The sequence below is a fragment of the Halichoerus grypus genome, chromosome 6 (assembly GCF_964656455.1).
Source record: "Halichoerus grypus chromosome 6, mHalGry1.hap1.1, whole genome shotgun sequence".
NCBI lineage: Eukaryota > Metazoa > Chordata > Mammalia > Carnivora > Phocidae > Halichoerus > Halichoerus grypus.
In genome coordinates this window covers 7,535,758-7,551,504 of record NC_135717.1, presented here as the reverse complement: position 1 = coordinate 7,551,504, position 15,747 = coordinate 7,535,758, and the positions used below count along the sequence as shown (strand labels likewise).

At 52.6% G+C, this 15,747-nt stretch overlaps 1 protein-coding gene across 1 annotated transcript; it reads right to left on the bottom strand.

Moving 5' to 3' along the window:
- Positions 1-5,518: 5,518 nt before the first annotated feature.
- MUC12 (mucin 12, cell surface associated) lies at positions 5,519-13,771 on the bottom strand. The gene is given in 12 exon segments (XM_036073394.2): positions 5,519-5,560; positions 5,752-5,840; positions 7,355-7,431; positions 7,713-7,715; positions 8,046-8,207; positions 8,947-9,109; positions 9,224-9,298; positions 9,629-9,780; positions 12,255-12,319; positions 12,665-12,792; positions 13,264-13,365; positions 13,762-13,771. Coding segments are annotated over 12 exon segments (1,068 nt in total).
- Between the last annotated feature and the right edge of the window lie 1,976 nt (positions 13,772-15,747).

Here is a 15,747-nt window from a genome sequence, read left to right as displayed (position 1 = left end):
GAAATGATGATTGTCAATACACTGGATGTCAGGCAACAGAGGACTGTGGTTCCTGAGAGACAAACAAGGAAACAAACAAGATGAGCCGTGTGATGATCCTAGCTTACTGATGTGAGAGGGCTTCCAGACAGAGTGCCAGGAGGGAGAACGCAGCTAGAGCCCCACAGATCTCCTGGGTTGAGGAGATGCACGTCAGGGTCTTGAGAGACCAAGGCAGCTAGAGTTCACAGGACAGAATTACTGGGGAGGCGGACTTGCACAGAGGGGCCCCTGGATATCCACCATGCACTCTACTGATCAGAGCATGCTTATGAAACAACTACCCAAGATCCAAGAAGTGCCACTGGAAAAGATTAAAAGGAAGGAGACCTGGCTTTCGTGTAGGGATGGGAACAGTGCTGTTCCCACCAGCCAAACTGGAAAAACCTGTAATTCTCAGGGCATGGGACAGAGAACTCAGGCAGATCTTGCTTCAGTCCTAGGAAATATAGCCCTCCACACCATGTGTGTCTCTTGCTCTGCACCCCCACCCCACCCCCAATGGCAAGCTGATTTCCATTTTGACTTGACATCTTCAGGGGATGTTAAGTAGACGTCCCAGACTCCGTCCAAAACAGAACTCCTGGGTTCTTTGCTAGACCCCTCGGAGCAAGCAGCCTTCTACCGATTGCTGAAGCCCAGCCCCTTGGAAGGCACTCTGCTTCTCTTTCCCTCTCGCCTCCCACATCTGCGCCATCAGCCAGGCCTGCTGGTATCCCAGACGTTTCCACTTCTTGCCGTGGCTCCTGAAACCACCGGATCAGCGCTGCTGTGGACTCTCACCCAGCCTCCTGCCCCATCTCCCCACTTCCCACCCGGGCCTCCAAGCCGGGCAATCCTACACACTGCAGCTAGAGGGATCCCTTCATAACACATGTGTGGGGTTACTTCTGTGCTTTAATCACCCCCCCTCCAGGGCCCCTGTGAGGGGTTGGATTGTGTCCCCCTCCCCAGATTCTTATGGTGAAGTCCTAACCCCTAGGAGCACAGAACATGTCATCCGGAAGTGCGGTTGTTGCAGATGTAATTACGTAAGATGAGGTCACCACTGGAGTAGAGTGGGCCCTGATCCAAAACAACCCATGTCCTTGTAAGAAGGGAAGTTTGGACACAGGAACATGCGCACACAGAGAACCCCGGGGAAAGATGAAGGCAGAGATGATGTGCTTGCAAGGCAAGGAATGCCAAGCTTCGCAGCAGCTACCAGATGCCAGGGGAGAGGCCTGGACAGATCCTTCCTTCCCCACCACCTGCTGACACCTTGGTTTTGGACTTCTGGCATCCAGAACCGTGAGACAAGATTTTTCCTGTTGTTCTAAGCCACTCGGGTTATGCTAATTTATTATGGTGATCCAGGGAGTGAGACTGTTTCCGGTCTCCTGTAGTTGCAGCAGTGGGTTCAAGGGGAGAGAAGTCTGTGGTGACCCCCAGGAAGGCTCCTCAGAGGAGGTAGACCTTGTTGATGGAGGAGGGGGGGAAGGTAGCCTCTAGAGTGTATGTTCCTTAGACTCCCTCAGGAGGCTGACATTAGGATGGTGATGAGGACGTGGGTGGGAGAAGGCACTCAGGATGGGGAGTGGGAGAGAGGGCAGAGGGAGATGACTGAGCACCCAAGCCTGTCACATTTGTGCTGGGTGTGGGAGGTGAGAGGCACTTGCCACGGCTGGACAGGACCAAACTGGGCCCAGGATGTTGTGTTTCGCTGATAAGCAATATAACCAGGATGTATTAGAAGGAGGGGCCGTGGCCATGGGAGGGTGTGCCTGCCAGGAAGAGCCAGGTGAAGGCCACCAGGCTCTTCCTTGCGGCCCACGCCCCACTCAGGCATCCCCAGCCCAGTAGCCTGAGAATGGATGTGGCTCTGGGTCCCCAGAGAGGACACATGGGAGAGTCAGATGCCAAAGCTCTACAGACCAGCTGATGCCAGACACAGAAAGGGAACCACAGAATCCTAGAGAGCAGGAGCAAAGAGTCTGCAAGACTCCATTTCACTGAGGGGGCGACCGAGGCTAGAGATGCAATGAGCCATAGCGTGCAGAATGTGGGAGAGGCCAGGAGGGGACGGGGGGAGGAACGAGAGGGAGCTGGAAACATCTTCCCCAACCAAGGCACATCACGGTGCCTAAAATGACATTATTAGAGGTAAGTCACTAAGAATCTGGACAGCGTAGACAGTGCCTGGGAAGAGGGTGTCACTCTTTTTTTTTTTTTTTAATTCAATTAGCCAACATATAGTACAGCATTAGTTTTTGATGTTGTGTTCATTAGTTGTGTATAACACCCAGTGCTCATCACATCACGTGCCGTCGTTAGTGCCCATCACCCGGTTACCCCATCCGCCCACCCCCCTCCCTTCCGCAACCCTCAGTTCGTTTCCCAGAGTCAAGAGTCTGTCATGGTTTGTCTCCTTCTCTGATTTCTTCCCATTCAATTTTCCCTTCCTTCCCCTATGATCCTCTGCGCTATTTCTTATATTCCACATATGAGTGAGATCATATGATAACTGTCTTTCTCTGATTGACTCATTTCACTTAGCATAATACCCTCCAGTTCCATCCATGTCGATGTAAATGGTAGGTATTCATCTTTCTGAGGGTGTCATTCTTATTACTAATAAGGTGACAGCTCTGGGTGCTGTCACATTGGGAGTCTGTGCCAAATCATGGTAAGGTTCAGGTCAGTGAACCAGCCCTTTAGACCAAGCCAAGCACTGCCCCACCCTGCCCCAGACTGCCGCCCCCCTTCCTCCTCCCATCCTCTTCATTTGCCCCGTCAGCCGTCAGGCTGGTCCCTAGAGAAGGCCCTACCTCCTGTGGGTGGGTTTGGGCCAAAGAGGCCACAGGCTCCAGGATTATGCTCACAGGTACTTTCTCCCCCACTCCCACCCCATTCCCTCTTCGGAGAAGAGTTGCCCAAGGTCTGGGGCCAGGGCACCAGGAGCCCCCCTACTGCTCCTGGTGTAGTGAGCTCAGGGCAAGACAAAGCCCAGGACATGGCAACTTGAATGTCATCTACAGGCTCAGCATCAGCAACCCCCCCCACTTTTGCCTCCAAGTCCCCTTCCCACCCCAGCCAGGCCATCCCAGGAGGACGTCTCAGGGAAGGAGAACCTGAGGCTGGCAGTTTGGTTCCTGGCTTTTCCCCTCCCTCTCTCTCTGGGGACAGGCGAGTGGCAGAGGGAACTCCTGAAGGGTCTGACCAGTACCCCCTGTCATCCCCTGCCAACCTGAGCCCAGTCCCCTTGGCCATGGAACCCCTAGTGGGCCCAAACCATGTCCTTTAAAGGAAGACACTGAGGCCTGAGATGAACTGAGTCGCCCCCCGGCACACAGCTGTTTCACCGCAGGATTAGAATCTGGGGCTCCCAAAGCACCATCGTGTGCCCATCTGGCTACAGCAGTGGCCCCTTTCCTGGTACTGGGATGCCTGACAGCCCATGGGACATCCTCGGGGCACAAGGCAGGGGTGGGGTGATGCAGAAATGGCCAGGATGAGAGTGAGAGCAGAGACTTCAAGCATTTATCCCGTCATGAAAAGAAGGTCTGGACATTTGGTGGGAGGTGACCAGGGGGTTGAGGGGCACATCCAAGGGGTAAGGACAGACCCTAACATCAGCCGAGCATCTATCTGCCATATGCCAGGGGCCGTGCGGGGAGTATTACATCGAATCCTCCGGCCCTGGCAAGTCTCACCTCTTATCTCCTTTTAGGGAAGAAGCAGGCTCAGAGAGACTAACCTGGATGCACCCCAAAACCGCATGTAGCCGGGGAGGGAAGGAGAGGGTGAGGGGCACGAGGCTGAGCTCCAGGCAGAGGGTACCCCCACCTGTGCCCCCCAGGAAGCAGCCCTCCCTCGGGCCTGGGCAGACCCAGGAGAGGAGGCGAGGCCGGGGTTCACTCACCGTGCCCAGCAGCCACAGGGCGGGATAGGAGCTGAAGGACAAGGGGCAGTAGGCAGAGCATCCTGATCACCAATCTCAACATCAGAGCTCAGAGGGCAGTGCACCTGCTCTTCACCCTCGCCAGAATGGGCAAAATGAATGTCAGCCAAGGATCCCCAGTAATAAATGGGCCCCAGAGCCCTTTGATCCCTGAGACACTGGAGAACTGGGGCCAGCCCACCTGAGTCAGTGTATGAGCTCTCATGCTGGGGGAGGGGGGGTGCGGATTTTATTTCAGGCCAAAGGGCAGAGGGAGGGGAGCCCTTCCCTCTCCAGGCAGCACACAAGCACACGGGCCATCAGAATGTTCACCCCGACAGAGGGGCAGGCACAGGGGCCCGAGCAGCCTGGGAGAACGGAGAAGACCCCTGGAGGGACTCAGAGGGTGGAGGAGAAGCGGCTGGGCCTGAACCCCAGAGGAGAAGGGCGCCTGTTGTTCAATTCCAGCCTCCGGTAAGGACACTCCCCTCCCTTCTTGTCAAGCTCTCTTTACTGGCCCTGTGTGTACCCCACCAGGATGCAAATCATGGCCACACCTGGGCCAGTGCCCAGCTCTGAGATGGCTGCTTTCTTGGATCTGTGGGCCCAGAGATCTATCTCTGAGTTCACAGGAGGGCACAAGCTTCCATGGCCATCCGGAGTGAGCTTGCCCCTGCCCAAGGTCAGCAAAGCTAAGGCTGAGCTCACTCCTTAGCCTTCTGTGAGCCCCCACTCCTCACTCCCTGGGCCTGAGGCCCCCAAGGTCTGATCCCAGGCTTGTCTTCCACAGTGACCTCAGGCAGAGGTGGGCCTGATCCTGCCCCGGCCTGGAGCAGAAGAGGGGGGTCCATGTTCCTTGCTCGACATGTGGTCACAGGAAGGGGCTGAGAGTGGTGAGTGTCCCATGTCCAGATTTGGCATCTAATCCCGGGAGGAGTGCTCTCCCCAGGAAGGGCTCCCTGGAACCCCAGGTGAGGAGCCAGGCCCCCGCAGGGAGAGAGAAACAACTCACTACTCTATTTTTTATTTATTTTTTTTGTGTGTGTGTCTCCCCTCTCCCTCACCACCTGTTTCTTCTGTTTCCATTGGTTTCTATTCCTCCTGAGTCCTAAAAGGAGATACTCCTGAGGGTTTTGCTCTCTGCCCTTTTATTTTTGGTCTACAGAGTGGAGACCTTCCTGGATGATCTCTTATACCCAGAGCTTCAGCATTTCTTTCTTTCTTTTTTTTTTTTTTAATTTTTTTTATTGTTATTCACTACTCTACTTTGAACCTTGCTCTTTTATTGGGAGGCAAATTCCAGAGTGGTGAGTCACTGGAGCAAAGATGTTGGGGTGTCTGGGCAGCCCTGGGGCTCCTGGATAGAGGGCGATGGAGGAGAGGCGGGTTCACAGCAGGGGCTGGGCCAAGCCCACCAGCCTGAGCAGGACCACCTTGGGCTCTGACGTCTGTTTCCTTTTGACTAACAGGGGAGGTGGGGGAGTAGCACTGTGGTGGGCTCTCTGTCTGCCGCTGTCTTGTTGTCCAAATCTGGATGAGGGGCGGAAGCCCCTGCCTCGCTCACTGAGCAGTTGTCACCACCCTGGGCCTCTGGATGTGGAGCTGGTTGGGGGGGGAGCAGAGAGAGGAGGTGAGGCCAACGGGGGCCCTTCAGCAATGGCCATATCCCACGGAAGTTAGCTGTCTCTAGACCAAGGGTGCCCACCCTCCCCAGGCAGCTCCGGGAAGGGGCGGTGGGTGGCAGGGCTGAGGGGAAGGGAACAGCTCCTAGCCGGGGAGGGGCTCCGAGTCACCTCTGTGGTAGGGTCAACATTCTCTAGGGAGGGCCAAAAGTGGCTGTAGATGTTTTTAAGGCTGAATGAGTCCTCCTTCAGATTCTCACCTGCAGAAAGAGGGGCCAGGCTGAGTGAGCCTGGGGGAGGCTGGAGAGACACAGACGGGGGTCTTTTCTAGTAAAAGGGACAGGTTTGAAGAGTCAGTCCCATATTTTCCCGAAAGTATCTCCCACTGCCCATCCATCCTATGAGGTGGCTCTGGAGCGTGCCCGGGGAACTGGCCCAGTGTGACGAGAGGACAGGAGCGAACCACAGCCCCTCGCATGCCTCGGGGTCAAAAGTCATGGCCATGGGCATGCTTGGGGCTGACCTGGGTGAGGGTGGAACAGGAGGAAGGCACTGCTCGGGGGTCACCAGCACACACTCCCTCCAGCAATGGGAACCGCGGCAAGCAGAAACTATACCCAGAATCTTCTCTTGTAGCTGGTGGGTTTTCAGCAGGCATTTTCCGAGTCCTGCACGTTCCTCCCTTCTCAGCCTCCATGACCGTTTCTTCTCTGCCTCCTCCAAGGTCTTCCCAGGTACTCTGCCCTTCATCCTGCTCTCTCCCCTGCCTCCATGCTCTCTGACGACTCCCAGCTGCCCACTGGCCGAGACCCCTCCCCGTACTCAGCTGTGTCCTCCACCTGCTGCCTCTGCCCCCTCCAGGTAGTGCCCCCCCCACATCCGGGCCTTCTCCCTTCCCCAGCCTGTGAGGGACAAGCCCCGCCCAGCTCCCTGGGGGCTGTCCACTCCTCCCATCCCCACTACCCCGACTCAGCCGCATCCTCCTTCCCCTGCATGACTGCAGAGCCTTCTCCTTGGTCTCCCCACTTGAGGTCCCCCTCAAGTCCACCTGAGTGAGCTGCTCAAAATGCATGTCTGGCCTCCCTCTCTTAAAGCCCCTCCAGTGTGTCCCCCCCCATCACAGCCCACAGAGACCTCCACGACCTCACTGGGATCAGTGTTTCTGGAAGCAGGAAGCACGCGGCTTACTCACCAGCTCACAGCACTCCCCCAGCCTGCAGACAGGCTCGGGTGATGTCCCCCTCTGCAGTCTTTTCTTTTCCCACCCCACCCTGGCTGGGTCGGGCATCCTTCTATGCCCCTGGAGCTCAGGGCATGATCCTGTCCTCCCACTAACTGTGTGTGCATCTGATGCTCTCACAGGGGCTGCTCTCTGGGGGCAGGATCCGGCTCTCAGCCATGCCTGTAGCCCCTCCATGGTGTTTGCCCGGAGGAACTGGTAGGGCAGGACCTGCCCCGGAGGAGGGATGGTGGGGGACAGAGATCGTTCATCTCTGTTCAGCGAGAGATCAGAGCAGATGTGACATGGAGGTTTTCCACGCCAGCTGGGAATCAGAAGAGCCCGAACACATGGGAGGCTCTAAGGAGGGGCAGTATTTGAACCAGATCTTGGGAACAGAGCGGGATTGGGACAGGCAGAGCTCCAGCAAGGGGAACCTTCCAGACAGTGGTACAGTCTGGCATGGAGGAGGGAAACGGTGAGCGTGGGCCACACGCAGAGGGGCGTGATAGAGAGGAGCTGAGAAAAGAGGAGCTTGCCCCCGGTGAGAAGTACCTTCCCAGATGCCTGTGTTCTGGAAGCTGCCAGGAACATCTTCTCCATGCCACTCTCCAGACAAATTGTATTCTTGCCTGCCAACAGAAACGCCGTGAACAGCTGGGGGCAGGGAGGTGGAGGAGGGGGCCTAGAGGGCCCTGACCCTTGGCTTCTGGAAAGGGCTGTCACGGCCAAGCCCTGGGTCAAGGAGGGGCCTGTTCCCAGGGCAGTAGCAGAAAACAAAACAACGTCACCGTGACCTGCCTGCCCTTCCCTCAGTGGGCCTCCTTCCCTTATCTATGAGATGGGAGCATCGGACCAGGGCCGGAGCAACTCCCTCTGATAGTCAGAGGTGCTGTGCCCATTGCTCCTCAACCTTCTCAGGTAGATTTTCCCCCATTTTACAGCTGGGAGAGTGACGCTGGACAGCTCACCCCCCAGTGTCCTGGAGCAACAGTGTGGCTCTGTGGCAGCCAAAGGGTTAACACCAGGTAATGTCTTTACAGAATCCAACTTCAGGACCCAAGTTTTTGGATGCATTTCTCTGCCAAACAGATCAGATCAGATCAGCAGGCTGCTTTTTGCTGTTACCCAGAGCTGAGAGGGGCTGGGTTGCCATCAGGCCTCCGAATGCTGAGCTGGAAGGAGCAGAGCCTTGGGATGTTCCAACTGTGGTCCCCCATCCCTGGGCCCGGCCCCAGAAGCTCACCTATGCAGTTTTCTCTGGGATCAGCAGAGGAAGACGGTGAGGACCACCACCGTGACCACCAGCACTGCTCCCACAGCCCCCACACTCCCGTACACCAGGCTCTTGCTGGTGCTCAAGGCACAAGTCTCTCCCCAGTACCAGTGAGTGTCCAAGGTCGGGCATCTGGGGACACAGGGAAGATCAGGCCAGTCCACTAGCATCCCTCACACCCAGTCTCCCAAAAGAAAAAAAGATGAATGCCAAAGCACAGGAAACTGGCTCTCCCTCCAAGGGGGCAGGCACTGGTTAGGAGGGATCCAGGTTAAGAGGCTCCCCAGCACTTAAGGGGCAGTGAGGGGGTGGGGGGCCCCCTACTACAGAGCAGGCTTCAGAATCTGAGTGTTGGATGCCTCGTCCCAGACACTTGATGTCCACCCATCTAATCTCTAGCTGGCACCTTGACTGGCCTGTTACCAATTTTATATTTTATGCTTTAATTTGTGCTCTCCCGAACTTAGTGCCCCAGCTGTAGCTAGAGGTGATAATGGCACTGTGGCTAGGATAGCAAAAGGAAAAGGAAAGAGAGAGATAGAGATCTATAGATACAGATTTGGAAATTGGTAACCGGAACTTTCTTGGGAAGGGGCTCGCTCAAGTCTTAGGATGTCCACGTCTGTAACCTGCACCCACTCCTCCCTCTGATGGGGGCGAGGGGTGAAGGGACACCCAGGTAGAACAAAGAGGGATGATGGGAGAGGAGGCACCTTGTGAGCTCTGCCTGACCCCCTCTGCCTCCCCCTCCTCACCCCTGCTCCATGACTGTGGTGGAGAGTGCAGTCCTACCACCAGAGAGGGCCAGTGCGTGTCCGAGGTCTGTCACCAGTTGGCTAAGGCACTGGCCTTAGGGGGGCTGGACACTCACAGGCAGCGGGGACCTCTTCGTTGCAGCTGACATTCACCCTCATGACAGTTCAGTTGCAACTTTGTTCCCGAGGTGCACTTGGTCACACAGGCCAGCTTCCCATCCAGTTCATCCACATAATAGAACTGGGCATGGTCCTTTGCGGCCTTCTGAGTGCATTGCTCTGGGGGTGAAGGGTGGGCAGCAAGCATCAGCCTGGTTAAAGCGCCCCCAGCCCCCATTTTTACTGCCCACACTCTGCCCCCCGCCACGCCCACTAATCTATGGAGCTGCTTACCCTGCAGGTCAAAGCCCAGCTTCACGGTCTTGCTCACAGTAGTGGCTTCCTCATCGTAACACAGAGGTGAGGAGGCTGCTAAGCATGGTGGAAAAGAACAAGACATAAACACTGCCCTCTGCTCTACTAGGGTCTTGGCCCATCCCTAGATGCGGCTGGGCCTGTAAGCAGGCTCAGATGGGGGCATTAGGGCTGGGGACAACCTGAGCCTGAGACTGGGAAAAGCTGCTCGGGGCACTGGAGAGTCTGGGGAAGGCACCCAGGCCTGGCTTCAGGATCCCTATAGGGAGGCCTCTGGAGTTCCAGAAGAGAGGAGAGATGCAGGGTGGGGAGAGGCTGAGACCACCCTATGGGACCCCTTCCATCCTTTCCCCACCTTTGTCAAGGGGTTTTGGGTGGGCCTACCTCTGCACACTTCAGAATCACCAGATAGCCTTTTGGTCTCATTCATAATCTTGACCTTTATGATTTTAGTGAGGTTTTCAAACAGTTTCTGGTAATCTGAAGTGTAGTTTGCCTCCATAACGACATCATGTTCCACCACAACACTGCCATTCCTAGAACCAGGCCTCGGTGATTCATCAGTTACCCTGGGTCTCCCACCCTTCCAGAAAGTGGGGCCCACAAAGCAAGAGGGGTGATGACAGACAATTAGCTGTGTGACACAGAGGCAGGACAGACTAAAGACTCTTCCCTCCAACAGTTAACATCTTGGAGGGAAGCTGCAGGGTCAAACGATCTAAGATTCCAAAATATCAGTGATCACAATAAATGCCATTGGGTGAAATTCATTCCTAAAAATGGAAGGCTCTTGGGTGAAGATGTGGCGAGATGGAACCCTTTGGCACTGTTGGTGGGAATGTCAAATGGCACAACCACTGCGGAAAACAGTAAGGCAGTTCCCCAAAAAATTAAAAATAGAATTACCATATGACCAAAAGAATTGAAAGCAGGGATTTGAAGACATATTTGTACACCCATGTTCACAGCAGCATTATTCACAATAGCTAAAAGGTGGAAGCAAACTAAGTAAGCGTCCATTGATGGATGAACGGACAGACAAAATGTGGTATACAGTACAATGCGATGTTAATCTTACAAAAGAAGAAAATTTTTACACATACTACAATGTGAATGAACCTTAAGGACATTGTGTTAAGTGAAATAAGCCAGTCACAAGAGGACAAATCCTGTATGAGTATTTACGTGAGTCCTGATATGAAGTGTCTAGAGTTATCCAGTTCATAGAGACAGAACGTAGAATGGGGGTTGCCCGAGGTGGTTTGAGGGGGAATTGAGAGTTATTGTTTAAAGGGTACAGAGTTTCAGTTTGGGAAGATGAAAAAGTTCTGGAGATGGACTGTGGTGGTGGTTGCACAACAATGTGAATGTACTTAATGTCATTGAACTGTACACTTAAAATGATTCATTTGATGGTTAATGGCAAACTTTATGTTATGGGTATTTTACCACAATAAAAAATATTTTAAATTAAAAATTTTAAATAAAGTCTGTTGGATTATATTTTGAAAACCAAATAAGCATGCTTTTAGAAATGAAGAAACTTGAGGTCGCTTTAGAAATACAAGATTCCAACCCAGAAGCTCCTTGTTAGATGGCCAATGGGGCACTGAGAGACCTTAAGCCAAGGTCTGTCACCAGTCACAGCCATTGTGACAGAGAAGTCAGGAACAGGACACAGGAGGACAAAAACTAACAAAACCTTCTGCCAAAATGGAGATGGAAATAAGCGCTGGTACTGGCAGGGGGTGAGGGTGGGGTAGAGGATGCTGAGGCATGGAACCCCATGGGCCCTTGACAAGATCTCTCTCTTTCCCTGCTGGGACAAGACACCCTCCAGGCTCCCTTCCCACGCTTCTGTCTACTTCTTGCCACCCTGCTTCTCCTCCCTATCCCTTAGATGCTGGTGCTTCCCATGCTTCTTTCCTAGGAAATGTTAGTCCCTGTGCTGTGACCATCCCCAGGCCATCTGCTCTACTCCCAGGGCTTCCAGCAACTTCTATCCAGGGAAACCTTCTTCCAATGTCTCTGCTGCAGATACTTTCTATTACATGTTCCACCACATGCCGCTCCATTACTCAGCCATTCAGTGTGGCTGGGCCCTGGGCACTTGAGACTCCACACGGCCCACTTATCATCTTCTTTCCCATCCCCCTCCTTCTTAACCTTCCTCATCTCAGCAAAGGGCACTCCACACCCCTAGTGGCCCAGAAATCTGGTGTCATCCCTCCTTCTCTCCAAACACCCATCAAATCCCTATGATCCGTTGGTCTTGCTTCCTAAAGACCTTTCACACTGGACTATTTTTCTTCTGCATTGTCACCTCTCTGGTCCAGGTCACTATAATCTCCATCCCCTGTCCACCCATTCTCAGTCCTGCAGCCAGACTGAGGTGTCTGAAGTGCAAATCAGATACCTTCCCACGTGGGCCAAAACTACTGATGCTTAAAGATTAAGTAACTTGGTACGGGTCATCTTTCCACCTCCTCTCCCACCATGATTTCAAGCTGCCAACTGTTCTTTATGTTCCTGGAATCTACCCTCCTCTCTCTCACCTTTAGGCTCCTCATCATCAATTCCCTCCTCCTGGCTTGTTCCTCCTCCTGATTCTAGCCTCAGCTTGGCTGTCATTTCTTCCAGAAAGATTTTCCTCCACCTCACCCAGCTTGCACACAACCTCTCCCATTGCACCCTGTGTGTCTCTTACCATTAACTCTAACCATATTGCACAGCCATTTTGCTGTGTTCTGCCACTCTTTGCTCCATGAAAACAGGACCACTGTGTTCCCTGCACCTAGCACAGGGTAGGTAGGCTTTCAGTACAAGCTTGTTGAATGGATGAAGGATAAATGAATGAATAAATGAATGGCTCAGAACCTTCTGGTATTGCCTGTGGGCTGGGTGCCCTTCTGATCCAGCTAGGTACTGATACTCATTCAAGATGGGAGAAGACAAGAGAGCAGAGAGAGGGGGCTTCCCATAGTCTATAAGTCTGACCCCCCCCACATACAACAGTCTCCTAATGATCACACCTCTGTACTGGGGAAAGTCTTTGCCCATGTAAGCTTTATCCATCTGAAATAAATGAGGTAGCTGAGCTCATACAGGCTTGGAGCATGCAACAGCCCCTGTTCCCTGTCTCAGAGGCAGCCCCAGGGCCCCCTCCCCCCAGGGAACCCATGGAATTAGCTCATAGAAAAGAAGGAAGGAAAAGTATAGGTATAGGGATGCTCCCTCCCCCAGGATGTGGTTGAGGTGGTACTCAAGGAAGGGGGCTCTCAGAGGATCCCCCACCCAGGACTTGGGAAGACTGAAGGGATCCATGGGCTGAGAAACTCCAAAGTCAGTCAGAATGAGCCCCTGTATCCTCAATGACATTGGACATCCACATTGAGGAAACTGGGATTTTCCTTCTCTTACTTGATTCTTGAATAGTTGAGTGAAGTTCCAGTATACCGGGAAGGATATGTTATTCAGGTCTTTTGTGAAATTCCTATTAGTCACTTTCACTGTCACACCTAAAGTGTCATTGACTTTTTCCGGGATTTCTGTGGGAATAGCCATATTATGCATGAGATAACAACCTCCCAATAATGTCTTCTGGGATTGGTTAATTCTCTACCTGCTGGTCTCATGGAGGTAGAGAAAGTGGGTAGGAGGGTGGATGGAAATCTAGGAGGCAAGTAGGAGTCACTGAAACTTTTGCCCCTTGTCTCTGAACACCATGAGGAGTTAGTGGTCAGGATCATGACCCAGAGAGAGCTAAGCGGAGGGCTCCAGAAAGGTCTGGGTTAAAAACATCTTGATCCAAGGGGCAGAGGAGCTAGTGAAAAGAGCCCTGAAGAAGGAGTCAGAAGGTCTATGTTCTACCTAAGCATTTGGGTCTAGGTAAATGTCATATTTTCTCATCCACCTGCACAATGAGGTAGTGGTAGCAGATAATCCTTCCAGCGTTGCCTTCCTATTTAAGTGGTTAAGGAGTATAGGGACAATCTGCAGGTCTCAGAAAAGTTCATTACCTAGGAGGAAGGAGTCCATAAGGGACTTGCACTGGTAACCAAAGAAGCCTTGGACACAGACACACTCTTCTCCATTCCATATGGTCCCATTCTGACACTGCCCTGCGAAGGGGTAGAATTCACATCAGTCACCGTGGAAGCCCAAGGGACAAAAATACTGGCTCCCATTCCAGTACCCATCATTCAGGCATTACACTGAAAGAGGAGGATGGGACCCTCTGCCACCACCTCAGGCCCAAGGGGGAGGGGAAGAAGGAGGGACAATGAGGAAGAAGGAAACAAAAGATGAAAGGGGATGAGTGAAGAAAGCAAAAGCCCTACAAACAAAAGAGAAAAGAAAAGAAAAAACAATAACCATTCCTGTGGATGATATTCATTGACAACTAGAAGGCAATGGAAGGGTGGAACAAGACCACAAAGAGGTCAAATCAAAGCTGATTAGTTGATGAGAGAAGATGGATAGGAGAGGCACACAGAGCGACATACGAAAAGACTTACTTGGTGTCATAGCTGAAGACTGGGTCGTCCTCACAGTTGTGTGTGTGTTAGTGAACAGGGGATGGAGGGTTGAAGAGGTAGTGAACCCAGGAACTGGAGCATGGGTAGAGCCAGGTGGAGTGGAGGACAGAGGAGGAGAAAAACCAGAAGAAGTTGTAAGGGCTGAAGAAGAGTCAGGGACTGGCCTGGAGGAGAAGCCAGGGATAGCTGAGGCTGAAGAAGAAGCACCAGGGACTAGGGTTTGGGAGCTGTTAGATGATATTGTTGCGTTTGGTATCCCTGTGCTGCTTTGAAAGATAGTAGATCCTCCACTGAAGGTGGTAGTTGTTGGTCTGGATATAAGTCTAGTTGTAGAGGTGAAAGTTAGAGCTGATGGGGATGCAGGACTAGGGCTGTCCGTGGCAGAGGGGATGGAAGTAGAAATCGTTGGTTTGGCAGAAACACTATGGGTGATGAAGAAAGTGGAATTCTCATCCAAGGTGGTGGGCATTTGTCCAGAGGTGGCTAGGGGTGAAGAGGAATGGATGGGGCTTGATGAAGATAATGGACTAAGATCTTCAGTGGTTTGGGGGGCATCAGATGAATCAGTTGTGTTGGAGGAATAAGTGGTAGTGGTGAAGACACTGGATTCCTCAGTGATGGTTGTGATGGTAGTGGAAGGCAACAAGCTAGAACTTGATGAGGGTGCAGGACCCCCAATAGGGATGGTAGAGGAGGTATCAACAGAAACTGTAGAACCAGACAAATCAGAAACGGTGTAGACAGTTGGCTTTCCCATGAAAACTGTGGCTGTTTGTCCAGAGACCAAGGTGGTAGCGGATGATTCAGCAGAGCTTGGTGAAGAAATAAAACTTTGCTTGACAGTGGTGGAGGAGGTAACCACCGAATCAGTGGAATGAGACAAATCAGATATGGTTGTGGGGACAGTGGATGCTTCAGGAAGGGATGTGCATGTTTGCCCAGAGACCAGAGTAGTGGAAATTAATTCACCAGGACCAGATGAGGAAGAAGGACTTGCATTATGAGTAGTATAGAAGGCATCATGTGGAACTGTTGGATTTGATGAATCTGAGAGGATTGTGGAGACAGCTGATTCCACGGTAAAGGATGTGGGTGTTTCTTGATATCCACCTGTAGAGGGAAAACTTTCACCTGAACTTGAAGTAGAAGCAGAACTTGTGCTCTCTTTGGAAAGAGTCGTGTCCAAAATCACTGTAGGTATGGACAAATCAGGGGTGCCTGTATAGACAGTAGACCCATCACTTAGACTTAAGGATGTATGTTGTGAGATACCTGTGGTGGTAGAAAGGTGGCCAGAACCTGAAGAGGATACAGAACTTCCTTCAAATTTGGTAAAAGAAGATTCAGAGGAAACAGTAGATTTGGACAAATCAGAAACACTGGTATACACAATTGACTCCTCTGTGACAATCAGTGTGGTTACTTCAGACAATAGACTTGGGTGAGTGAGCTCACTAGGGCTTGATGGGAAACCAGGACTGGTCTTTTCTGTGCTGTAGGAAGAGTGGAAAGAAGATGTAGCTGTAGACACAGGTGAGATTATTGTATTCAAGGTGGATCCAGGAGGAAAAGTTTTTTGGTCATCACCAACAGAAGTGGTAAAAGGTTCAATAGACCTTGATGTGGACACAGAACTTCTATCCCCTTTGGTAAAGGTGGTTGCAGATGAGCCTGTGGGTTGAGAAAAACCAGGCAGGATACTGTACTCAGTGGGCTTGAAGGGGACTGTACTGGAAGTTATTCCTGAGACAGCTGGGCTGGGGGATGCCTCCCCAGGGCTCCATGAAGACCCAGAACTCCCAGTGCCTGGGGCATGGGAAACCGGGGATGATGCTGGGGGCTCAGATGAAGCTGGCACAGTGCTGAGGATGGTTGTCTCCACTGTGAGAGTTGAGTCCGCTTGGCCAGGACCCAGAGTGGGGATAGAGAGCTCACCAGGGCTGGATGTGGAGGCAGGACTTGCAT